General features: G+C 60.6%; 6 protein-coding genes across 6 annotated transcripts; 3 read left to right on the top strand and 3 right to left on the bottom strand.

Moving 5' to 3' along the window:
• Nucleotides 1-467: 467 nt before the first annotated feature.
• Nucleotides 468-2630, bottom strand: THITE_37669 (uncharacterized protein; the record flags this gene model as incomplete). Its single annotated transcript, XM_003653114.1, has 5 exons — nucleotides 468-555; nucleotides 617-945; nucleotides 1017-1753; nucleotides 1908-1946; nucleotides 2108-2630. 5 exons carry the CDS (start codon nucleotides 2628-2630, stop codon nucleotides 468-470), a joined length of 1716 nt encoding a protein of 571 aa, XP_003653162.1.
• Nucleotides 2631-3532: 902 nt separating this feature from the next.
• On the top strand, nucleotides 3533-7220 carry THITE_2115284 (uncharacterized protein). Its single transcript, XM_003653113.1, has 2 exons — nucleotides 3533-3761; nucleotides 3847-7220. Exons 1-2 carry the CDS (start codon nucleotides 3605-3607, stop codon nucleotides 7134-7136), a joined length of 3447 nt encoding a protein of 1148 aa, XP_003653161.1. The 5' UTR covers nucleotides 3533-3604; the 3' UTR covers nucleotides 7137-7220.
• Nucleotides 7221-8201: 981 nt separating this feature from the next.
• On the top strand, nucleotides 8202-11060 carry THITE_110318 (uncharacterized protein; the record flags this gene model as incomplete). The annotated part of the gene is made up of 3 exons (XM_003653112.1): nucleotides 8202-8302; nucleotides 8391-8521; nucleotides 8617-11060. 3 exons carry the CDS (start codon nucleotides 8202-8204, stop codon nucleotides 11058-11060), a joined length of 2676 nt encoding a protein of 891 aa, XP_003653160.1.
• An 835-nt stretch (nucleotides 11061-11895) lies between these two features.
• THITE_2128823 (uncharacterized protein) lies at nucleotides 11896-14358 on the bottom strand (the record flags this gene model as incomplete). The annotated part of the gene is made up of 3 exons (XM_003653111.1): nucleotides 11896-13884; nucleotides 13951-14130; nucleotides 14290-14358. 3 exons carry the CDS (start codon nucleotides 14356-14358, stop codon nucleotides 11896-11898), a joined length of 2238 nt encoding a protein of 745 aa, XP_003653159.1.
• A 1797-nt stretch (nucleotides 14359-16155) lies between these two features.
• Nucleotides 16156-17102, top strand: THITE_2115279 (uncharacterized protein). Its single transcript, XM_003653110.1, has 2 exons — nucleotides 16156-16371; nucleotides 16436-17102. Exons 1-2 carry the CDS (start codon nucleotides 16265-16267, stop codon nucleotides 17052-17054), a joined length of 726 nt encoding a protein of 241 aa, XP_003653158.1. The 5' UTR covers nucleotides 16156-16264; the 3' UTR covers nucleotides 17055-17102.
• Nucleotides 17103-19467: 2365 nt separating this feature from the next.
• Nucleotides 19468-22723, bottom strand: THITE_2115276 (uncharacterized protein). Its single transcript, XM_003653109.1, has 3 exons — nucleotides 21882-22723; nucleotides 21803-21810; nucleotides 19468-20978 (listed from the first exon to the last, which is right to left on the bottom strand). Exon 3 carries the CDS (start codon nucleotides 20782-20784, stop codon nucleotides 19564-19566), a length of 1221 nt encoding a protein of 406 aa, XP_003653157.1. The 5' UTR covers nucleotides 20785-20978; nucleotides 21803-21810; nucleotides 21882-22723; the 3' UTR covers nucleotides 19468-19563.
• Between the last annotated feature and the right edge of the window lie 412 nt (nucleotides 22724-23135).

Raw genomic sequence — 23135 nt, 5'->3', positions numbered from 1 at the left:
AAGCTGCCGACCGATTTATTTTCCAGGGGAGGAAGCCCCACCGCACTTGCCAGACTGTCGGGCCCCCCAGTTCCCTCGTCTGAACGTTAACTTCGCACCTCCTGTGTAAACTATGACCCACTTCCCGTCGAGACTTTGGGGGTTCGACTCTTCCGCATCCTCCCCTCTCTCCGTACTGTGTTGGGACACTTGCCCCAACACTGAACAGTACGGATTCCGGAAGTACTCGTCAACCTCGATATTCCGTGCCACCGGGTATCCAAGGACATGAGCAATCCCTAGGAGCCTTATCTCCGAAGTAAACTGCTTGGAATCTTGACGACTACTGCGCTTACGGGCTTTTCTTTATGCATAGCCAAATTTGGTGATCACGGGAGCATTGATGGCAGACTACCACTAACAGCTGGCCTCGCAATCGCTTCTATATCCGCATTCTTCCAGATATCATGTTCACATCGCCGAGCAACTTATCCTGAAGCATTCCGATGCTCGGCCTCCTTCGCAGCTTGATTCCAGTCGACGTGCCACATGAAAAGGTACTCGGCCAGCGAGACGCTACAACGAAAGGCACTCAGCATGGATCGCATGTCAGGGACGGAGAAATAGAAGTACTCACAGGAAGAGTCCCCCCGTGACACCAACCCAGAGGCCGGTGAGTTTCCAATCGAGGCCGAATCCAAACCCGAACGAGATGGGCAGCGCCACGAGGTAGTAAGATGCTAGGTTGGCGTAGCCACCGAATTCCTGCCGCCCAATGCCTCGCAGCAGCCCGTGCGACACGGCTGCTAGGCTGTCGAACAGTTGCATCGCCGCACAGACGGGCATGGTTTGGGCTACGAGCTCGATGACCTCGCGGTCCTGCGTGAACAGCAGCGGAATGCGATACCTGAGGGCTGCTAGGAGGGTCACGTTGAACAGTCCGACCAGTACTCCGCCCGCAACGCTCTGTTTTGGCACGTTAGGCGGCCAGCACAGCCGAGAACCCAAGATTGGACGTTGGTACAATCTCAACTCACCACTTTGGCCGACGTCTTGGCCGCATCAACCAGCTTGGCTCCGATGAGATTGGCGACCCGTGTCGAGCCGGCGATGGAGAGCGGGAACGGAATCTGGAACGTCGTCGACGTCACCGTCACCAGAACGCTCTGGGCCGCCAGATAGGCGACGCCCATTCTTCCGGACGCGAGCGTGAGAATCTCAAAGGCAAACCATTCCGCCACCACCATCACCATGCCGGGCAGTGCCAGCCTGATCATCGGTCCCCAGTTCTTCAGCGCAGCCTTTCTGAATCCTCCCCAGGCCTCGGAGCCCTCAACCCTCCACACGTAAAAGAATAGAAGCAGCGGCAGCATGTTCTGCGTGACGGCGACCGCCAGCGGCGCGCCCTTGAACCCCCAACCGAACTGCCAAACAAACAGCCAGTTCATCAGGATGTTGGCCGGCGCAGCCACCAGGAGCACGTAGGTTGTCGCGTGGAACAGGCCCTGGGCCTGGACGAAGCGCTTGCCGCCTTCGAAGGCCGCATAGGCGGGCGCGCCAAACACGATAATGCGCAGGTATGTGGCGGCCAGCGCGGCGCTCTCCTTCTCGATCATCATGGCCAGGATCGGCTCGGCGTTGAGCCAGACGGCGGCGACGGGGATCAGCAGCAGAAACAAGAAGTACGTCATCCGCTGCAGCTGCAGGCCGACCAGGTGCTTGTGCCCGGACCCGAACGCCTGCGCGCACAGCGTGTCCAGGCTCGTGGCCAGCCCTTGAACCGGGGCGTAGCACGTGATGTTGGCCGTCATGGTCGCCAGCGACACCGCGCCCAGCTCGTGCGTGCCCAGCCGGCCGACCGCGAAGATGGACGCCACGTTGAGCGAGTACTGCAGCAGGAAGGTGACGATCAGCGACCGCGAGTACACGGCGATCGTCTTGGCCTCGCGCTGCCACGTGGTCCTGATCTGCCCGGCCGCCACCGCGGCCTCCCACTGCTCGTTGAGGCTCTCCCGCACCGCCTGCTGCTGCTGCCCCGCCGAGGAGCGGCGACGGCTGGCAAGCAACGGCGCCGTCTCGTCGGGGACGGCCCCCACAACCCGCGCCGGCGGCTGGGCCTCCTCGTCACCGAAGCCGCTTGGCGGCCGCCGCACCTTGGTGCTGAACAGCCGTCGGTACAGCCCAGCAGCCCAGCCGGCCAGGCCCTCCTTGGCGGGGTGGCGCTGGTGCTTGGGCGGGAGGAGGTGGTTGTCGCGGAGCAGGGAGCGCTCCGCGTCGCGGCTGCGCGTCCGCTCGGCCGGGGTCAGCACGGGCGGCTCGTCGAGCGGACCGCCCGGCCCGGGGAGCGCCGGCCGCGTGGCGCCGAACGCGACGCCGCTTGGCCGGCGGTACAGCGTCGGGCCGGGTGTGACGTCGAAATCTGCGACCTCGTCCTCGTCGCCGTCGCCTTCCTCCAGCAGCAGCGCGTCCGTGTCGACGGGGATGTCCGCGTCCGAGTCGGAACACTCGGCGAGGTCCCGCGCCAGCATTTCCTGTGCCAGCGGCGAGGCGGAGCGGAAGGACGACGCGAAGGCTGATTGGTGGCCGGCGGCGCCCACGGCTGACGGCTCGCTCTTTGCCGGCATTGGCTGGCTTCCCGGGCTGGAGGGCATTTTGCCGGCAGCTACCTCGCGAGCAGAGACGCGTAGACTGTGGGACAACGCTGCTGCGAAGATGAGGCGTAGAGATCTGTCTGTGCCGTTTTCGAGACTATTCAAATCTCAGTTGTCTCGCACTCTCGGATGATTTTGGCCTGCGTCCGGTTGCGGGTAGCTCCCTCGTCGGAAAGGAAGGGCATTGGGCACCGGGCATCGGAAGTGACGTCAGTCCTGGACCCTGTAGTTACCTGATCGGGACCGATCGGACGGAATAAGACTGCTGCTAGGACGCAAGGACGCAAGGAGGCGGCTTGTCGTTTACACTCCGTTGTGAGGATTAGCGGAGGAGAGCTCGCTGTTCACCAATCGGTGGCTCGCAGAGCGCACCGTCCTGTCGGCTCTCCAGGCGGGGCCTGGCCGCCGCCGCCATCGGAGTGGGGAGTAAGTTAAACACTAGTGTAACGGAACCGTAATCTGTACTCCATACACAATCGGCATGACGCCAGTCAGACGCATGTACGGAGTAACGAATAAGCATGTAACTGAGAGCTTGCAGCGGAACAATCTGCCTCGAGGTGATAACCACGTAATTTCTATTCTCAAAGACGAGTAGTGGATAGGAAATTAAGGAAAAGGAAATCCATGTGAAGGCCGAGGTTTTTGTTGGTCTTCAGATCGCACTGTTTCCAACAGGCTACCCACCTGCCGCAGAAGGCAGGTGGGGCAGTTGTTCGGCTTATGGAGAGCTCCACACGGATACTCTCCACGGAATAGGTACAGTACCTTACGCGGAACTCTGGTGATCACCGCGTAATATTTCATGGCCTGTGGGGCAGCTGTTTTTTTAGCGCTCCATCTGTTCGTTATCGGCCGCGAGCCTGCGATTAGAAGGCGGTAAAACATTGCAATAATGTTGAAATTCACCTTCAACCAACCGTGACACAGGCAGATGCAGAAAGCACACATCACAGGAACCGGTGAGGCGCAGAATGGGGAAGCGGTTCTCTCGCGACCCGGACGGCGCCGTTGTGCCCCGGAAGAGACCGAAGGTGGTCCATGACGCTCCAACATCCGAGGAGATCCATTCGAGCAGGCAACTGCAGCAGCTGCTAGCCTTCAGTCAAGACCCGGCGCGGGCGCGGCACGGTGCGTGGGCTCTGTCCGGCCCCGGCAATTCTGAGAATCGACGATAGAGATGGCTCGCTGACTTTTCTATTCTCCCGAATATTAGGCCTGCAGTCCTTCAAGCTCTTTCTCGACGAGCTCCTCAACCCGGACAGCAACGATGCCGCCCGGCGCAAGATCCTTACGGACTACCTCGAGGCCGTGAAGCCCCCCGATGGCGACGAGACGCCCGTGTTCCTGCCGGGGATCATGCAGACATGGAGCTACGGCGGCCAGACAAACAACGACAACATCATGTCGGCCGTGGCGGTCGTGCTGGCCCTGTTGCTCAAGCTGCTCTCCCAGTCCTTGGACACGGTGCAGTATGGGCTGGGCATCTGCAGGACCCTGCTGCAGAAGCGCCAACTGGAGCTGATCGCCCGCAACTTGTCTGCGGACAAGGGCAAGGCCTTCATCATATCTCCGACCCTCAGGATGCTGAAGGAGGCTGTCACCTTTGACGGAGGCGCCGTTGCGCCGCCCTTGTTCCGAGCCCGGGCGTCCACCCTCAAGTCGCTGGCGCGCAACTTGGGCATTGTTCACATGGGGGACGAGGCCGAGGACGCCAAGCGCCCTTCACCTCGCACGATTGCCGTCCTCTTCTTCCTCGCCATGCTGAGGGTTCTCCATCCCGAGGCCAAGAAGGAGCTGCTCTCCCAGAGGGACATTGTGGATGCGCTCACGCGCGACGTGAAGCAGGATCCGCCCTACCTCGTGAGAGAGCTTCTGGATGGGCTACGGAGCCATGTCTTGCTGGACGATAAACTCTCTCGCGAGGCGAAGGCGAGGCTGCTTACCGCTTCCACGCTGACCCGTCTGTCGGCGCTCTACCACTACCGCTTGGACAATGCTGCCGAGAATGAGAAATCCATCGCCGACATCGCTCACGAGTTCCTCATGACCGCCTGCACAAACCCGGCCTGTGGCGTGCTGAGACTGGACTCCGGCTTCTACCCTCGGGAGGTGGACGCGAATGCCGCCGTCTCGAGCACCGTGGGCGGCGATGATCAGGGGTTAGAGGCCGTTGTTCGGACGAACAAGTCGACCAAGAACGAAATCTCCATTCGCAACTACACCCTGTCAAACTTCCTACTGAACCTGCGCCCGTGGTCAAGCGTCAAGCAAAGCGAGCTCGTGACGTCCATCTTCAAGGTCGCCTCCGAGCTCGTTGCCAACTACTTTCAGAACAACAAGTCGTTCAACTTCGAGCCGAAGCTGTCGGCGACATGGATCGGATATGCAGCCTTCCTCTTCAACGTAGTCACGCTTCCTATTCCGGACTGTTTCTGTCGCGCATCGGCGTTCCCTGAACTCCCGCCTCCCACCTCAATCGTCATGGACAACATCCTACCTCCCCCATTAAACCAGAAAGCGCTATCCCGAAGCCTGGCGAACAAGTCAAATATGATTTCTTTCTTCGCCACGCGGATCTTGGTGGTCGCGATAGAGAAGCTCGATGTCGCAATCAAGATGCACCAGGACCCCGTTCACTTGAACAAGGTTATCTGGGCCGAAGCGGCCCGGAGGCTGGTGAACGAATTCTGCCAGCGAAGCCCCTCCATCAAGGACATGATAACCGCATACCGCTCGATTCCCGAGGGCGATATTTTGCACCGTGAGGCGGCAAGTCGCCTGCTGCGCCTCTGCTACGAGGTGTTACCGCAAGTTGCTCTCTCGGCCAGCTTCGACGTTGCTCCTTTCCTCGAGACAGCTTTGCGCCGCTTGTCGAAGCATGAGCTAGACGACCCGCGTGACTTCGGGCTGATTCTGAAAGAGCTCGAAAACTTGCTTGCCATTGCCGGGTTCTCACCCGGAATGAACTGGTTTGCGGCACCCGAGGGCCTGTCGCTATCTCCTTTCACATTGCTCTTGAAGGTCTGCGTCGATGCTCCCCACGGAGTAGGCTTGGACGCCATAAGGCAAGTGCTCAACTCTGTCGCTGTCGAACAGCGGTTGGTGCCCACCGATGGCAAACACCCCGGGCTGCTTGTCCTGCTGGAAGCTCTGCAGGACCTGCGCCAGACTTCTCCCGACTCGCTCGCTCTCCTCTGGCCCTTCTTGGATAATTGCCTGACGCGATGTGCAAATGCACCGGCCAAGTATGCCGAAGAGAAGCAAGAGACTTCTCAAATACCTGCTGGCCCTTCCGCATCATTCGTCAGTCCGCTTTTAGCGGCCATATCAGAGCAGTTGCCATTTGTCGCGGCAAAGGCCGAGGAAAAAGCCACGATCAAGGCGCTCGGTCGCTTCTTGCCAACGTTGCTCGGTTTATGCGCCACTGCCGGTGAGAGCAGAACATTGCTCAACGCGATGTTCTCGACGATGGTCACCCACCTTGCGGACAGCAAGGGCAAGCTCGCCAAAGCTGGCATTCCGGAAGGCCTGCAATTCCAGCATAACCCTTGGCCGCCAGCACCAGCGTCAGGAAGCAGGCCTGGCCGAGTCGAGAATTCACAGGTCGACCGGAGCGGGAGCAAGACGGAGCCAGCTATGAATGCCGAAGCGCTGGAAAATGTGCTTCATGTGGCTGACCACCTGGACGTCGACAATTCGGCTTTGGTGAAGTGGTCATCCAAAACGGTCGACGAGCTGGTTGACGAAGGCTATCTCGCATCCCTCATCTCCCTGCTCGTCTCGGAGCATGCCAGCATACGGAAGGAGGCTCTCGTCAATGTCTTGAAGGCGGCGGCAAAATTCCAACAGTCAGAGTACGAAGAGAAGGAGCAGGTCTGGTTGCTGCTCTCGGAGCTCGCCGAGACGGCCAGGGACTGCATCAACGACGGGCCGCTGCCGAGCCCGATCGTCGCCTTCGCCTGTCACGCACTCAACGTCCTGCGCGATCCGCTCTCCAACCTCTACCCCCGAGTCAACACCTTCCTCACGCGCGGGCCGGTCTGGAGTCTGGATAAGCTGCCGCTCGTGGACGAGTTGCTGTCGGAGGAGCCCGACGTCGGGGATGCGTACTACTCGCAGACGAGCTGGCTCCTCGGATACCTGCTCGACGGGCTGCGCACACCGCGCGACCTCCAGCTGTTCCACAAGCAGCGCGCCAAGGGGCCTGTCTTCCAGCGGGTCCTCGCGCTGGCCGCGAATCCGTTCATGAGACTGCCGCTCAGGACGCAGGTGCTGAGGTTGCTGTACCGCGCCACACGCATTGAAGGTGCTAGCACGACACTGACGACGAGGTTCGACGTTGCGGGCTGGCTCGAGGGGAGGCAGGGCAGCTGCGCCGATGCCGGCGAGGCGGCGTTGTATGGGGGGCTGCGGAGGAGGATATGGGAGACGTGCGACCGGGACAGACTACGGGCGCTGAGTAGGAGAGGGTTAGATGAGGGTTGCAATATCACGGTCGGGTAGAGGCCGGAAGCTGTGACACGGATCTCTTGTGTTTACGCAGTAGTTTGTTTGCGGGTCACACACAAAAGAGCCAAATCGCCAACTCACAGTGCCGTCGCGGAAGTTGAGACTTTGCGGAACTATGTGTGTGTGCGCGTGTTGGTGTGTGTTCAATGGAAGGTTCATCTCATGCCTCAGTCCGGAAGCCGACAGTTTCAGGGAGACAAAACACAGTTACGTAGGCTGCGCCCTCCGCCGTCACAAGACAATCCAGTTTTCTCGAGTCCCCAAAACGGAAGCCGGCCTCCATTGAGGAGACACGCAGGAGGGGTGGATCATACACCTGCCCACACAACAAGTTTTGATTGAGGATGTTCCTGTCCTCTGAATGTTTGACCGAGAGTGCCTGTCGATTGAGGGGAAGTGGTTACAGATTCTGAGGGGCCACCCCTGTGGTCGCCACCCAGGAGCGGTTTGAGACTAAAGGATTAACTAACGTTATTGTCACCCCTCAGATCCTAGAAGGGTGGTTCTAACATTCTGGCTTGGTTTTTCTTGACGCTACTCCGTAATTAACCGACCTCCGTAGAATATTGGAAAGCACTTGCCCCAGTTCGCTGCGGCAAACAGCCACCAATGTCCCCGGCAACAAAGCCCAAAACCCAGCCCATCCACACCACAACCAATCGACGAACGACGCATCAATACCCAGTAATTACTCTTCGCCAGCAATCGCGCATCTTCTCTGCTGCACTCTGCGCAAAGCTCAACCCCAATCGCACATTGTCCTCACCGCCCGTTCACTGACAGATTTGCCCTACACTACAATTCGATCTTGCGCTCTGAGACCTGTTGACTGTCTTCGGTCACCAACGGCCCAGTCGATCCTGCCCCCGAGCGCACGCACGAACGACGCACGCAACGCCCCCCCATATACTTGATACGCCACCGTGCCTTAACTCTCTTGACCGCATTCCACTGCTACGCCGGCTCACCTCCAACGTGCTCCGTGGTTCGGTCGTCTTGATTGCATGCGGCCAGCATCGCAGCCCTGAGCTGGTGGTCCTTGCATAACACCCCCCTACTATGGCCGGTGGCCGATACTCGGCAGAGTTTCTGCTGTACCTGCGCGACTCGCCGCTATGCGTCAAGCCTCCGAATCTGCCTCCTCCAGAGGAGTGGATGGGGTACGTTCTGTTTTGGGCGCCGGCCCCGTTCCCGCTCGTGACCGCTCCTGTGCTCCTTCGGCTTCTAACCACCTCCTCCCTCCCACAGGCCGCCGCCGGAGACGATCCGCAACCAGCAAAAAGCCTCCAACGACCGCGCCAAGAGCGGGGATGCTCTTCTCTTGAACCAAGAGAGCCGTCGCCAGCCGCACGACCGCAATGGCTCCAGAAACGCAGCTAGTATGGACTACCCCCTTCGCGCGAGCTGGTCGGCAATCGCCCGCCTGGCTACTGCTCGATGCTTGATATGTGCTCTACCTACTTGTTGCCTTTAGTTGACCGCCATCATCGCGCAGATCCGGACGAGATCATTCTCGGCCCGCCGCGGACCAGCTTCGCCTCCGCGACATCCATGCGCAACCATCGAACTGCCGACGCCGACAAGGGATTCAAGGACTCGGATCGTCAGGATCGGTCCGACCGCTTCAATTTCCGCAACCGCGCCGGTGACTCTGACTTCGGCAGGGAGCCAAGAGATGGCCGCAACGCTGGGTTCCGGCGGCGTGGTGATCAGGACCAAGATAGCGAAGGCTGGAGCACCGTAAAACCGCGCAAGAGCTTTGGTCACGAGGGTGCCGAGCGCTTCCACGGTCGCATGGGCGGCGTCGGTGCCACCGACCGCTTTGGTGGTGCCCGCGATGACCGACGGGCGCGCGACCGCGATGACCGGGAGGGCAGCGACCGCCGCAATCGCAACTTTGACCACCGCTCGCGGGACCTGGACGGCGACGAGCCTGATACCCCGCGCAGGAATGGACCGTCGCGGGGCAAGTCGGAGTCGTGGTTCAGGAACGATGCGAATTCCACCGGCAACGATGCTGCTCCCATGTCGCAGCGGGAGCGCATCGACAGGGCCAAGAACTGGCGTGACCGTGACCCCGAGGACAAGCCGGGTGACAGGTACGGGGACCGGAGCGATAGAAACTACGAGAGACGGTGGGACCGCGACCGCCAGAACCGAGTCGAGAACGACCCCGAGTGGCTGGACGAGCCTGCCGAGGACAAAACTGAAGGCCATACCGAGGCCGACTTCAAGAAGTTCATGGAGGAGATGAAGGCCGCCAGAGGCGGCGCTGCCTCCAAGTCGGAAGAGAAGTCGGCCACGGTGTTGGACAAGCCCGCCGCCACTGTGCCTACGGCTACCCAGGCAGAGCAAAAAGTCGTCTCGGCGCCTGCCGTCGAGCAGGGCCCAGATAAGTTCTTCGCGGCCTATGCGAGCACTGGCCTCGATATCATCACGTCCGGCGCCGATGCAAAGGATGTGACGAAACTGAAGGCAGGAAAGTCGTCGAGATTCATGGCCTTCCTGGCTCCCCAAGAGGATAGCCGGGCAAAGACCGAACCGGCGACGCCCGCGGCAGCGGCGCAGCCCGCCGATAAGCCCGCCGCGTCATCACAACAAAGCGAAGCCGAGAAGGAGGCGTTTGCCCTTCTCATCCAGAAGCTGCATATGTCGGGAATCGGCTCGGCCGCCCAGTCGAGCGCCCCGCCAGCACAGACAGGCACGACCAGGAAGTTCCCCGAGTCTCCCTTCCAGGAGCTACAGCAAAAGAGCGCAGTTGGCTCCCCTGAGTCCTTCCAGCAATACGGCAGCAATGATAGGCGCGACGACCCGCGCTTGCGCACTTCACAACCCTCGATCCACGACCTTCTCTCCCCTCGAGCAGTGGGCCTCCCTGGACCTGGACCAACCCCTCCCCCGGCTACCCGGCCGGAACAAGCGTTGCAGGATCTCCTTGCCCAGCGGCACCAGCTGCCCGGCCAGGCGAACGCGCGCGCGGCGCAGAACATGGCCGCCGTTAACCGTAACACTGAATTCCTCATGAATCTCATGCAGGGTCACCGCGATGCGCCTCCCGAACAGCCGCGCACGGAGCAGCTTCTCACCCGCATGCCGCAGCCCACCAAGCAGATGTCACTTGCCAACGGGCCGGATCGCGAGCAAGACTACTCTCGCGAGCGCAGCGCCTCGCAGCGTCAGCAGCTCCGCGGGCCGGGCGGGCCGCCGGGCTTCCTCGAGGACAGCCCGTTCCGCCCGGGCGACGTCGACCCCCGCCCCCCTCCTCAGCCGACCCAGATCCTGCAGCGCCCGCCTCCGCCCGCGGGCTTGGATCACCAGATGCACCCCTTCCTCATGGGCGGGATGAACCCCGCCGGCGCTGGCGGCCCGGGCGCCAGCCAGATGGCTCCACAGCGGCCCATGATCCCACCGCCGAACCTGCTCAACAACGGGCCCCGCAATATGCCCATGCCGGGCATGTACCCGCCACCAAGCTTCCCGCCTCCTCACGGCCATGCCCACTCCCACGCCCACGGCGGGCCCGGCGGACCGGGCCACTTCCCGCCCGGACCGCCTCCCCACCCCCACGGCGGCGGGCACGGGCCCGGAGACGGCCTCGTCGGTCCGCCGATGCCCCCGCCCGGCGTGCCGCGCTCGATGCAGCCGCCGCCGGGCTTCTTTGGCGGCCCGCCCCCGCCGGGGTTCATGCCGCCTCCCAACATGGGCGGCGGCGCCGGCGGCGGTGCCGGCGGTGGCGGCGGCTTCCCGGTGGGCCCCGACGGTCCGCAGCCTCCTAATGCGGGCCCCGGTCCCCTTCCCGTTCCCGGCCCCGGCCCCTTTGGCGGCGGCGGCCTCCCTGGCCCGTTCGATAGGCTCGATAGGATGGCCGGCATGGATAGACGGGGCATGATGCCGCCCGGGGCGTACCGGGGGCCCTAAGTTGAGGGAGGATGAGGAAGAGATGAGGGATCAGTTAGTATGGACTTCGGGGCTTTGGGCTATCTTTCTTGCGGCTGGCCCCCAATCAATCAATCAATCAAAATGAGTTGGGTGGTGGTGCGTGGGGGTGGGTGTGTGCTTTGGAAGTCGCCGTTAGAACAGGCTCAGCGGGTTAGGATTGTAACACAAAGCTTTTTTTACGTTAACCCATCCTACCTTACGCACTACCTACACACCTACCTGCCTTACCTACGCATCTAGATATCTAGCGGCGGACTGCCAGCGGAGAACACTCTACCCCGGGCAATGGAATGGAATGGACGATGGGGCGAGGGAATGAAGGAGTGCTCCGGCAGAAAGGAGCGAGCGAGCTAGCGAGCCCCCCGGGCCCTGCAGCGGCAGGACAGTCACGCGCTAGTTAAAGCGATGTAGAGGTGTTTGAGAGAAAAAGTGTCCAGTAGAAGAGGACTTGTAAGCAGGGCTCTTAGTAGAGTGGTTTGCGTGAGCCTGAGCACGGTCATGATGTGTGGTTTTGTGTTGGTGCATGCATGCATACATCGTCAAGCTGATTCGGCAAGCTGATAGTATGTATCAATTGACGTGGTCTTGTGTATGCCACCCAATTCTTCTCACGCACCCTAGGCAAGGTTGTTGTATTGCGTATGTAGCTCGAACATCCCATCTTCGGGAATCCCTGCAGATGCTATTAATTATTTCCTTCCTGCCTACCAGCCTGCCCCAGCCACGCCGCAAAACGCCAGCACATCTATGAACCCGTCAACAGATCAAGCCTGTATGGACACAGACAAGCAAAGATAATACATCACACGCGCGACTAACACCGCTCAAACACGCGGTACAGCCCTTTCAGGTTAGCCACCTCGAGGATGGCGCCAGGCATCAGTGACTTGGTCGCCACCAGCCGGGACTTGAACGCTGGGAAGAGAACATGCTCGACCGCGCGGCGGACATGGCTCCGTCGGGCCTTGATCTCGTCGTCGATCTGCATCTCATCCTCGGCAGCAGCAGCAGCGGTGGCGTCGGCGGCGGCGGCGGCGGTTTCGGCATTGCCCGGCGTGGCGGGGAGCTGCTCGGGCACGTAGAAGGCGGCGAGCTCCCTGAGAAAGGACTCAAAGCAGGGCTTCTCCTCGGTCCAGTTGACATGAGGCCCCAGCCGCAGGAGGAAGCGGGGCAGCTTCACGATGGCCGGGGTGTACCCCTTGACCAGCAAGGGGATGCTGAGCAGCTCGCCGGTGGGGGAGATCTCGAGGGAGAAGTACTCGAGCAGCATCTCGCGCCGCTCGATCAGCTGGTCGGCCACGAGCTCGACGATTTCCGCGACGTCGAACTCGGCGTCCTCGCCGCCCTCCTCTCCAGATCCCGCGGCGGCATCCTTCTCCTGCTGCGCAGCCAAGGTGAGCAGCTCGCGCAGGTCCAGCGGGGGCCTGAAGCGGATGGCGCCAAAGTTGCCAAAGTCGGTCAGGCCGAGCTGGTAGAAATACTCAAAGCAGACGCGGCCGTAGTCGACCAGGTACAGCTTCACGCCGCCCTGGATGGCGGCAAGGCGGCGCCGCTCGTCGACGACGCCGACGAACGTGTGGTTGGCAAAGATGTCGGTCAGCTCGTGGTGCATGTCTTCCCGGACCGCGGCGCGCAGCTCGCGCACGCTGATCAGGCGGCAGGCCGTCACTTCGCGATCGACCGTCTCGTATTCGATCATGTCGGCATCGAGATGTAGTTTTGACGACGACTCACCACCAACACCGCAAGCGCCACCACCGCTGGCGGCCGCGGCGGGCGGCAACATGCTGGTGATCTTGCGCAGGTTGGTGTCTGTCCGGACGAGGTTGTTCTCGCTCGGCCGGGCCGGAGTCTTTCGAGCGGCGGCGGCGCCCGGCTTAGAAGGGGTTGCGGCTGCTGACTGCTGCGGTTCTGGGGCCGGCCCGGACCAGGTGCCGCCTGGAAGCAGGCTTTGCGTAAGAAACGTCCGGCTGGCATCGACTGCTGCCAACTTGGAGCGGATATGCTCGCAGATCGCTTGGATGATCTCATCTTCGTTGAGGAAGTTCACCTCCCTCTTCGTGGGGTGCACGTTGACATCTACCCGACGCGGATCGATTTCGAGGCTCAGGTACACGAAAGGGTGGCCGTTTTTGGGCAGGAAAGCCGAGTATGTCTGCTCGATGGCTTTCCGGATGTTGGATGACTCGACGCACCTGTGGTTGATGAACAGCAAGATGGTCGTTTTCTTTGTGCTGTAGTTGGCGTTGGTAGCCAGCCCCTTAGCTTTGAAACCCCAGCGGTCGTCGGATGTGGAAAACTCAGTGAGTTCGTTGGCGACGCTGCTGCCGTAGATCTGCCGGATCCTGTCGAGGCATGAGGCGCCGGCTTGGACGGCGATGCTCGTCGACGACTCGCCGTGCTTCTTACAAGAGAAGGCAACACCGGAGCAGTGGATGGCATACCGGCCAACCATGTCGATGATCTTATTGTACTCGTCCGAAACGGACCGGAAGGCTCGCCGGCGTGTGGGGACGTTGTAGAACAGGTCCTCGACGGTAATCTGAGTGCCTTGACGGCCGGCAACAGGCTTAGGGTCGGGCGACTGGCCGGGCTTCGCCGGCACCAGCTTCCCGCCATCGTAGTAGGCACGCCAGGCACAGTCGGAGTCGGCCGTCTTGGTGGTCACAGTAAGATGGGCAATATGGCTGATGCTGGCCAGTGCCTCGCCGCGAAAGCCGTAGGTGGAAATGGTCTGGAGGTCTTCAAACTTCTCCAGCTTGGAGGTCGTGAAACGCTCACACAGCACGGGCAGGTCTTCCTTCTGTGTTCTCGGTGAGCACGCCGCGCGGATTCCTGCCGGGAGACGGCGGGGCAGGGGCAGTCACACATCAATGCCGCAGCCGTTGTCGGTGATCTGCAGCAGCTTCAGGCCTCCATCCTTCACCAGGACCTCGAGCGACGTGGATCCCGCGTCCACGGCGTTCTCGATCAGCTCTTTCAGCGCGTGGACGGGAGCCACAATGATTTCCCCGGCGGCAATCTTGTTGACGACATCTTGGTCGAGAGCCTGGGCGACGACTTCGGCTTAGCAATCCAATCACCGACCATGGTTGCCGATCACCAATCACCAATGACCGACAAGCGACCGAAGGACAGCCGAAAGGCAGTCCCGGGGTGCAAGCTGAGAGGCGCAGCGCAGGTAGATAGATAGATGTTGCTGCCATACCTTGATGCGACGGGGAGTGGCAGTGTCATCGAGGACGTCGGCCTTCCGCTTGGTGCCGATCGTCGTCATCATGCTCGAGACTCTCGTAGCGGCGCTTCGAGTCAGCGAGTTGGGTCGCAGCGGCGGGATCCAACGCCACCAGCTTCAGTTCTTCATGCGGCCGCTCGAGGCTGATCGTTCAGCTGGCCTAGGGTAGCGTGCATACCTACCTTACATAAGGCACCTTACCTATCTGCCAGGCAGCGATACAGCAGGCATGACGGCAGCCGATACTTGCGTCAGGCTGGTCGCGACTGCCTTAACTGTTGATGCTGTTGAGCCTCATCGATTGACCGCGCTAACTACGGTAACTCATGTCCGTCCCGACAATAACAAGTATCCCTCGAGTTAATGGTACTGTGTATGCACTGTGTCTGTGCGCCAGTCAGACAGCGACGGTACCTGGTCGTTACCGACCTTGGGTGGCTTCTGCAGCCCGGTTGGTTGCCTGCGGTAACCTTGACCTTAGTGCAGTTGAAATAACCTGTTAGTGGCAGCCTTCCCGGAATAGCAACTGCTTTAGCGAGGGTTATGGCTAAAGAGGTCCCGCCAAGACTAATTTCGGAGACTGCCGCTTACAAGTATTTACAATCGCCACGGGGTGAGCGGGGCCACGACGGGGCTGCGACGACTTCGAGCAACATTAACAACGAACAATCGTAAAGACTCGTTGCAACAACTTTACGAAACCTCAACCAAATCGAAAAAAAAGAAAACGAAGTTAACCCTTACCCTAACCTTGACCTTCACCTTAACTATAACCCTTACCCTAACTAGCGGGGGGCTGGCGCCGCCCCCTGCACCCCCGGCGAACTAACCTGTGGCTAACCTGTGGCGATAGTGCAAACCCCTTGGCGATAGCGAAAACGCCTTGGCGATCGGGGTTGCGTAAAAACGTTGTAAAAACATTGCCGACAATTGGCCGAAATTAGTCTTGGCGGGACCTCTTTAGCCATCAGCTTAGCGAGGCAACCCTCCAAAGTCACTGTCCCCCTGTCCTCAACTCAGACAGAACGATGTCCGAGATCTCGGGTTGTCCAAACCATCCTTTGTCTCCCCTCCCAGTCACCGACGCCAGAGCGTCAACCAGGTGCGACAAAGCTATCGACAATCACCTCGCTCGCGTAATTGTCGGGCCGGGCCAACGTTAAGCAAGGTTAACGCTTCGGCATGGAACGACTTCTGCGGGCTGTTGTGGAGGGTGGAGGGGGCGTATCAGGCACATCGATCGCACTGAGGTGAAGGGCGACCAGCTCAAGTGGAAATGACTGGTCTTTTGCCTCGCACAAACAATCGCAGCCACGTTTTCGTTCCTCTTCCCTTCTTTCATCCACGAAATCCGGAGACAACCATACACAAGTTTTACCTTTCTCAGTTGGCATAGTTACAGCCTGTTTTCCGTAGCTTCCCCCGACGCAGGCCTCGCCATACCCGCGCGTTCGAAGCTCCCCGCCCTGCTAGAGGGCTGCCTGAGCTGGCGACTCCGACAAGGCGACATCTAACTGTGTTGGTGCCCGAGGGCTCCTCCCCCTCGGCATTTCGGTCAGTCGGTCAGCCAGGCGGGCGCGCCGACCAACGTGGAGCGAATGCACACCCCCTTCCCTTCCCTCTCCCCCGGGTTGCGGTAAGTAGAGTTGCATTGCAGTCGACGCCGTGCCGCTCCCGCCCTTGCTTGCATACTCCCGCGCCATCCCACCCGCATCCTGCAGCCCTGCATTCGGCTTCAGGCTCTCAGGAGGGCTCCCAGCGAGGCACCCGCGCCATCAGGCGAAGGACGTGACCCTCTCTGCCCTCTCTGATCCTCCAGTCCAGCGACTCGTTCTTCCTTCTCTGGTTTCTGGATCTTCTTTAAATATGCGGCCCAAGGCCCCATGGCAGCTTACCACTCTCGAGTTTGTATGTACGGAGTATGAGGACGTGATTCAACCACGACAGCATGGCACAAAATTCACCTGGTGATCTCGACGGGCTTTCAAGCTCGGATCCGGCTGCAAGCGAGGGAAATTGGTCGGTCCAAGTCCAACTCGACGCTTCGAGCGATAGGTACGCATTACGGCCTTACTTCAGCGTGATGAGCTCGGGCTTCTCCTTTTCTAACCAGGTTTAGAGGACGAAGCATCAGAAGACGGGGCCGGGGCCGTTCACCATCGACACGGCCCTCAGCGTCCGGGACCCCAGAGCAGTCTCTGTCACGGCAAGCAACGACCAATTCTTTCGCCTCAATCCGTTCATCGCAACCTTCGTCGCAGCCATCCCAGAATGAACCAACGCCTGCCGAAGACCTCCTGAGGGACCTCATTGCTGTTACCGAGGTGATCAACAGTGCACTCAACGGTGCCCTCCACGGCGTGAAACGGCCGCATGACGACAAGGCGGACGACGAGCCCCTTGCGAAGCGCGATAAACTCGGCGAAGAGCTGGAGCGCATGGCAGCATCGCATCCGGCCGAGGTTGCCGCCTCGGCGCTACCTGGATCTCCAGGCTTTTCCACATCGGCAGCCGCAGCGTACAATGGTGCGGCCAACAATGGCCCAGCGGCTATTCAAAGCGATCTTCGCCTCCCACCTCGGACCCGGAACGCACTTCCTGCCAGAGCTCGTAGGCGACGGCGGCCCGGCCTGGGCAATGGGACAGCCACGGTGCTTGGAGGAATCCCAGAAAGCGATGAGCCAGTCAGCCCCGGTGATGACGGGTCGGAACACTCCTCTGGCGGCCAGGGGGCTTGATGACCTTGCTTGGGTATTTGACTGTTCGGATGTTGCGACTTTGGCTGCTCGGATGTTGCGGCAGGGAACAGCTGCCTGTCAGTTCACTCCTGATTGTTAACCTGCTTGGTTGGGATTTGATATAGACATTGGGTGATGTATACTTGGTGCTACTGTGGTAAAAATGGAGGCGTACCTGTCAAAACTTATCCGGTCAACATCATCTCCGGCCACTTGTTTCCAAAGGACCGGATGATTGGCAGAACGGTTGATTGATCCCCAGGCCACCATTCCCTCCACTTGTGTAACGGTCCGGCACCCAAGGGGACGCTGCAAGCCCTGTTTTCCAGACCAGAGGAAGAAAAAGTTTAGGTTCGATCGCCGGCCATCAATCATAATGAGTCTGCCATCTTGCCAATCTCGTCGCAAGCGACATGCCCCGGCACTTTGACAAATCTCCGATGACCTTCCATTTGCTCATCCCCACCCAGGTTAAGTAAGATCCTGGGATTCAACAACAACAAGCAGAACTGACTACGGACTCTTGCTGTTGCGGCATGTGTACCCAACTCGCAGTTTGCTCCTTGGCGAGTAACTACCAGTACAAGTACATACATGCGTGGCCGCAGCCAGAAACGCCGAGACTCCGGCTGCTTGGGTCCAGCGGCGGCGCCACGATGTGAGGCGATCCGAGGCCACCCAAGCACCGCCCGGGGGTGGGGGCACGCGTAAATACGAGGTACCCGTGCCCCCGGTAGTATATCGATCCGTCCACGTACACTACGTATTTACATACAACTCGATTGAGGGATTGTTGAGTGCTTTGCTGGCTTGGTACGCGGATTCTCTCCGCTAAGCAGTCCGAAGGGCCTAAGTAGACCCCCCCAACGGCTGTCGGCAGTAAGATGAGGGACTCCAAGCAATCCGGCTGCAAAAACGGCAGATGTCCGGAGTAGAGTAGGGTGGACAGCGGTGCGCCTGCACACAGGAGCTCGTGAGAGAGCAAGGCAGAGAGAGGCATGTAGGTATCGTCTCTTTTTTTCGTTAGTGTATTCGGCCATCCGTCTCAGCCCTGCTTCTCCGTGTACACTCGCTCTCCATGACCCTTGTCGGGGTCTTAATGGGCGCAGTTAATGCCCGGCTTCGTCTCTTATACCTTCCATTATTGATCAAGTTACATGAGTTAGCCCGTGCTAATAAGCCCCCCTTTCCGTGGCTAACGTTAAGATCACCTGCGTTGATTCTTCCGATCGGGGTCCCCCATGGCACCCCCCGTGCACACCCGCGGCGGCTCCGGTTGGTCAGAAACTCCGAGCAAAACCTTAACTCAACGTCCGCCCCATAGCCAGGGTGCAGTCTATTGTGCTCCCCTATTTCTCCCTTTTCACATCTCCTCCTTCCCCTGCCGTTCCACGTGGCCATCGCCTCCCGGGTCCGAACCAACGTTGGGAACGAACGTCAGGCCGACTCGGCCAGCCAGGCATGACGTGGAAACCCTCCCCGTTCCTAACCGCCGACCGCCTCGGCCGCGACACCGGTTTCGTCGGGAAGCCGCATAAACGGCGTGGGGGTTTGAACCCCCGAGCTGCAAACGCACTGGGAAAGGAACGGCAGTCGACCGGGACCAGAGACGAGTGAGGAGAACCTCTCAGATGCGCCGCGCCGCGGACGGACAGCGAACTGGCAACACAAACGGCGCAGAACAAGCCACCACAAGACAAGCCGTCAAGGCGATCAAAGACTACTCGTGGTATTCCACCCCGGGGGTCCTGCCCTCAGACCCCGCTCGCGCTGCTGTCTTGGGTCCCCCTATTCTCGCTGCGCACGCGAGAAAAGCAACAACTGACGAAAAAAGCAGCAACTGACGTCTCCCCGAGAGAGCCTTTTCGAAACGGAAGAAGAAGAAGGCCCGTGGGAATGTCCTTCTGACGACAAGAGAAAGGGAACGGAACGAAGAAAATGACGAATGCTTTTGACATCTTTGACCAAGACCAGCCAAACAAACCAACAACGCCAGAACAATGCTCCGCGGTTTCCCCTGCCACCAACCCCTGCCCCCGGATACACGCATGATTTTTGCTCGCCAGATGCATTGAACATGAGAGAGGTAATTGGAGAAGAACAAACAACGCAGTGGTATCATCAGAAGAAAAGGGAAAGGAAGAAAGTGGGGGCGAGGAAAAAAAAAGAACAGAAAAGAAAAAGAAAACACATCCGGACCCTCGCTCCCCGCAACCAGCCCGTGGCGCCGCCTGCCCCGACCTTACCCGCTGTTTCTCGATCAGGACCCGGCCCTGAAAAGAAGCTCGACTCAATGTGCTGCGCAGATACGGCCGCATCGACCTCCCGCGATGACGAGATCGAGAAGGGTGGTTCCCAGCGGCATACTCGGCTGGGAAACCGGAGAAGCAGCTCTAACCCCTTGTTCACCAAAACACGCACGCACTCGCCCACACAAACTCTCTCACGCGCACTCGCACCCACATATCGTCCACGCGTTGCGTCCTCGCTCAGGGTCGCTCTGCCTCCATCAAGGGATTTTCCTCGGCCCTTGTCCCGGCTGCTGCTGCTGCTGCTGCTTTTGCTGCTGCTGCTGTTCCAGGAGACCACGAATGCCCATGCGCGATCGATCGTCCCGCGCCTCATACGGTGGCAGCGGCGGACGCGGGGGCGAGGGTTGTTGCGGGGGCTGCGCCGGCGCCAGCGGCTCGAGCTGCTGCTGGGACGATGAGGTGCCCGTAGGAGGCGGGGAGCTCCGTATCCTCGGCAGGGGCAGGAGCTGCTGGTATTCGGCCGCTGCGAGTTGGGGTGGGCGACCTGGCGGGCCTGGCGGGCCTGGCGGGCCTGGCGGAGGATGGGTATGTGGCTCGCCTCTTGTCGGGCCCGGATACGTCGTCGTCCTTGGCGTGATGGGGTAATCGGGCCTGCTGGGGGACGCGCCGTACGGTGACGACGAGGCGAGGCCAGGGCTTGGCGCTGCCAGCATGTGCAGTGGTGGTGGTGCTGGTGGTGCTGGTGGTGCCCCATGCGGCGGCCCAGGCACCTGTCTGGGGTCGTATCCGGGATCGCTCAGTCTCGACTGCCTCAGATCGAACGTGGCGGAGAGGGGCGTCGGCTGCGAGTAGGTCTGCACGCCTGGTTCGAAAGAACCAACCATGTCCCTGAGACTTGGCGAGGGGGTTGGATACGACGACGGGGGCATCCGGTTCAGCAGGAGCACCACAAAGTATATCGAGTCGCGTGTGGCAAGCCCCGCGCGCAGCGGAATTGGACGCGCTTGTCCATCGTCGCCTCGGAAGGTGAATGTATCCAGCCACTGAAGGGGGTATCTGGACACCTCTTCTGGGCTGAAACCGAGGCTTTGGATCACACTTTCACTCCGCTCAGTCAATATCGGTGGCAGGTAAGCTGGCTCTTTCCTGGTCTGCTCCTCCTGCGCCTGCTGCTGAAGTTTAAAAGCCCTGGGACGCTCCTCGGGGACTAACACGGCCTCAAGGTGAAGCCCGGCCACCGAGGCGCGTCCTATTGCCTCCAGGAACGAAGCCGACGCTCTTGAGAACTCGAGAGCAAGGGTGAGGAACGCGACGGGCTCCTCGCGAAGCCGTGTGGTACTGATCGACAGCGGAGCAGGGTGAATGTTTGCGTCAGACGCTAACCCGCGCTCTGGGAATCTCGGCGCGGCCGACCCGGCTGGCTGCGATTTTAGCACCCGGTACGATTGCGTCCGTCGGAGGGGATCATCATAAGCCATTCCTACCGCCGGCCCCGGGCCGTAGCCGGAGGACTGCGGCCGTCTTAGGGCACCCGCGATGCCCCCGAATCTAGGGCCCTCGTACTTGGACTGACTGTCGTCTCGTAAACGGGGCCGTCCGCGCTTCTTGTGCTGCACGTCCACGCAAGCTCCCTCCTTGTTGGTGCTGATACATCTCGAACAGGGGCGCTGCGCTGTCGACCGGTCAGCAGATCAGGCACCGGAATGCTCGGTCCAAATCCGACTCGAAAGACAAAGGGGGTTAAGGCCGATGGGATCGCTAGATCCCGCGGCACTATCCCTCCACGAGAACGGCGCAGCCCAGGCCCATGACGCCGCTCTGCCGCGCTTCGACTGTAGCCATGCGCCGATAACGTCCATGGCCCTGGACATCCATGCAACGTCAGAGCTCCAGCAAAGACCGCGATCAGCAAGCTATACGAGCGTTGACCGCTTGCTGCTGATGCCAGTGCGCTATAATGGCTAAATATGGAAGAGCCAGCGCCGAGCGGATGGTGACCGGGCCGCCGGTTTGCGGAAATGCCACCACACCTCCAGGGCAGCGGGCCGCCTTGCCGCTGTTGTTTAGCGAGCCGCTAGGAGCGGCGTGGTGGCATCCCCGAGCGATGGAGAGCACGTCCGGGAAAAGGCCGAGCGGCCATGCCTCAACGGCCCGCCCCCTTCCCCAAGCACGGAAAAGAGACGGCACCCGCTTGAGCACGCACCTCCACCCGTTCCTGCAGCCCAGGGCGGCCCCACCAGCCAGCACCCGTCTCATCTAGAATGCCTTAATATTGCGTCGCACGCTGGTGCTTGGCATCTTTTCGATGCTGCGCCCAAACTTCCTGGAATTGCTTGACAATATTATGCCAATCAACTCCACGAAGCGGAGCTGCGGAGCCGCAGCGGCCAGTGCCGCTTGTGTAGCTTGGTTGTTTTCTTTTTATCGAGGTCATTCTGCGTGCCTCGCCCTCCGTTCTTCCAGTATGAGATGATAGGGACGGGATGAAGTACATACCGTCGCATCTATCGGCCGTTAGTGGCTTCTGTTCCGGAACTTGATGACTTAATGATGAGCTAAGACCGGAGCGACAAACCGGAGATGGGCCTTCTTGCAAGGCACGCATGCGGACGCCACATGTCCTTTCGCCTTCCTCTGTGGTTTCGGCGACGCGCTGTGGAGAATGTCGGGAACGGGATGGTGCGTCGCCGCAGGATATGTCTGCTGAGCGGGCAGCGGCCCCGGGTGGCTTGCGTGAATTGGCTGGCTTGGGTGGCCTTGGCCCTGGCCTGGGCCCGTTCCCGCACCAGGCGAATGAACGGCGGGGTGGACGGACGTCTGGCCGAGCTGGCGAGGGTAAAGCTGCGGTCTTGCTTCCGGAGCCTCAGGTCGAGGAAAAGAATATAGCGCCCGCTCCGGAGCATCTGGGAGGAACGGGTGGGGGGCTCCTGTCTGCGTCCTCTCCTCGCCCTGCGTTGCCTGAATGCCAGGATACACATCCTGCGTAGTGGCGTGATACGTCCCCTGACCCCGTTCGGCAACCTCGTGGCTGAGTTTATGGGGTAGCGGCGGAGACCCCGACATGGGCGGAGACGGATAGCTTCCCCGACCAACAACAGCACCTGCGCAGTTGGCTCCGGTCCTTGTCAGGTCGAGACTGAGGCGCGACGGGTCCGATATGCCTCGGCGCTCGCCGAAAGACGTCCACGAATCGTCACCCCAGTAGCCGAGAGCCGGCATGGAGGACGCGTCGCTAGGGCCGGTGATGGAGCCGGATGTTTCGAGCGTCTCCCGGGCAGCCTCGGCGGGGCCGCGCCTCGCCAGCCGGTGTCGAGGAAAGGCCCACCAGGGGAGACAAATTTCGGAACCGTGCCCCGAGCGCAAAGACGGCGACCGGCATCACCCGACACGGGGGGCAATGCAATGCTGCTGGCGGCCGGTCCGGGGACGGCCCAGAGCCCCCCGCGTCTCGGTGTGCGGGCGGCGAGATGCCAAAGTCTCCGTCCGGAGCAGAAGCCGTTGACCGGAAACGAGGACTTTGCATGAGCGGGTTGAGGGAGTGCTTCGAGTGGGCGGCTGGTGCCGGCGCTGTTCCTGCACAGCGAAGGGCTTTGCGGCCTAACTCGGGATAGTCGAGATGGACTTGCAGCGGCTTGAGCCGCCCGCGCAAAACCACCACCACCCTTTTGAGGACGAGACGGGGCAGGAAATGGCCGAACAGGGCGGCCCAGTCGATGGCGACTCAGGAGTGGGCCCCTGTGCAAGACGGCTGGGTCGGACAAGATGCTGCAATGTGATCCCTTTTAGTGATCTCGGGGATCCAACCCGTGGCACAGCATGCAGCGGGCGG

This window comes from Thermothielavioides terrestris, chromosome 2, assembly GCF_000226115.1.
Source record: "Thermothielavioides terrestris NRRL 8126 chromosome 2, complete sequence".
Lineage (NCBI taxonomy): Eukaryota > Fungi > Ascomycota > Sordariomycetes > Sordariales > Chaetomiaceae > Thermothielavioides > Thermothielavioides terrestris.
The sequence above is the reverse complement of the archived record's forward strand: the minus strand, read 5'-3'. Positions and strand labels throughout refer to the sequence as shown.

Coding starts and splice junctions, on each gene's coding strand:
- THITE_2115284 (XM_003653113.1), top strand. CDS start 3,605: ATGGGGAAGCGGTTCTCTCGCGACCCGGACGGCGCCGTTGTGCCCCGG. Junction 3,762..3,846: donor CCCGGCGCGGGCGCGGCACG/GTGCGTGGGCTC, acceptor CCCGAATATTAG/GCCTGCAGTCCTTCAAGCTC.
- THITE_2115279 (XM_003653110.1), top strand. CDS start 16,265: ATGGCACAAAATTCACCTGGTGATCTCGACGGGCTTTCAAGCTCGGAT. Junction 16,372..16,435: donor CTCGACGCTTCGAGCGATAG/GTACGCATTACG, acceptor AACCAGGTTTAG/AGGACGAAGCATCAGAAGAC.
- THITE_2115276 (XM_003653109.1), bottom strand. CDS start 20,784: ATGGCTTATGATGATCCCCTCCGACGGACGCAATCGTACCGGGTGCTA.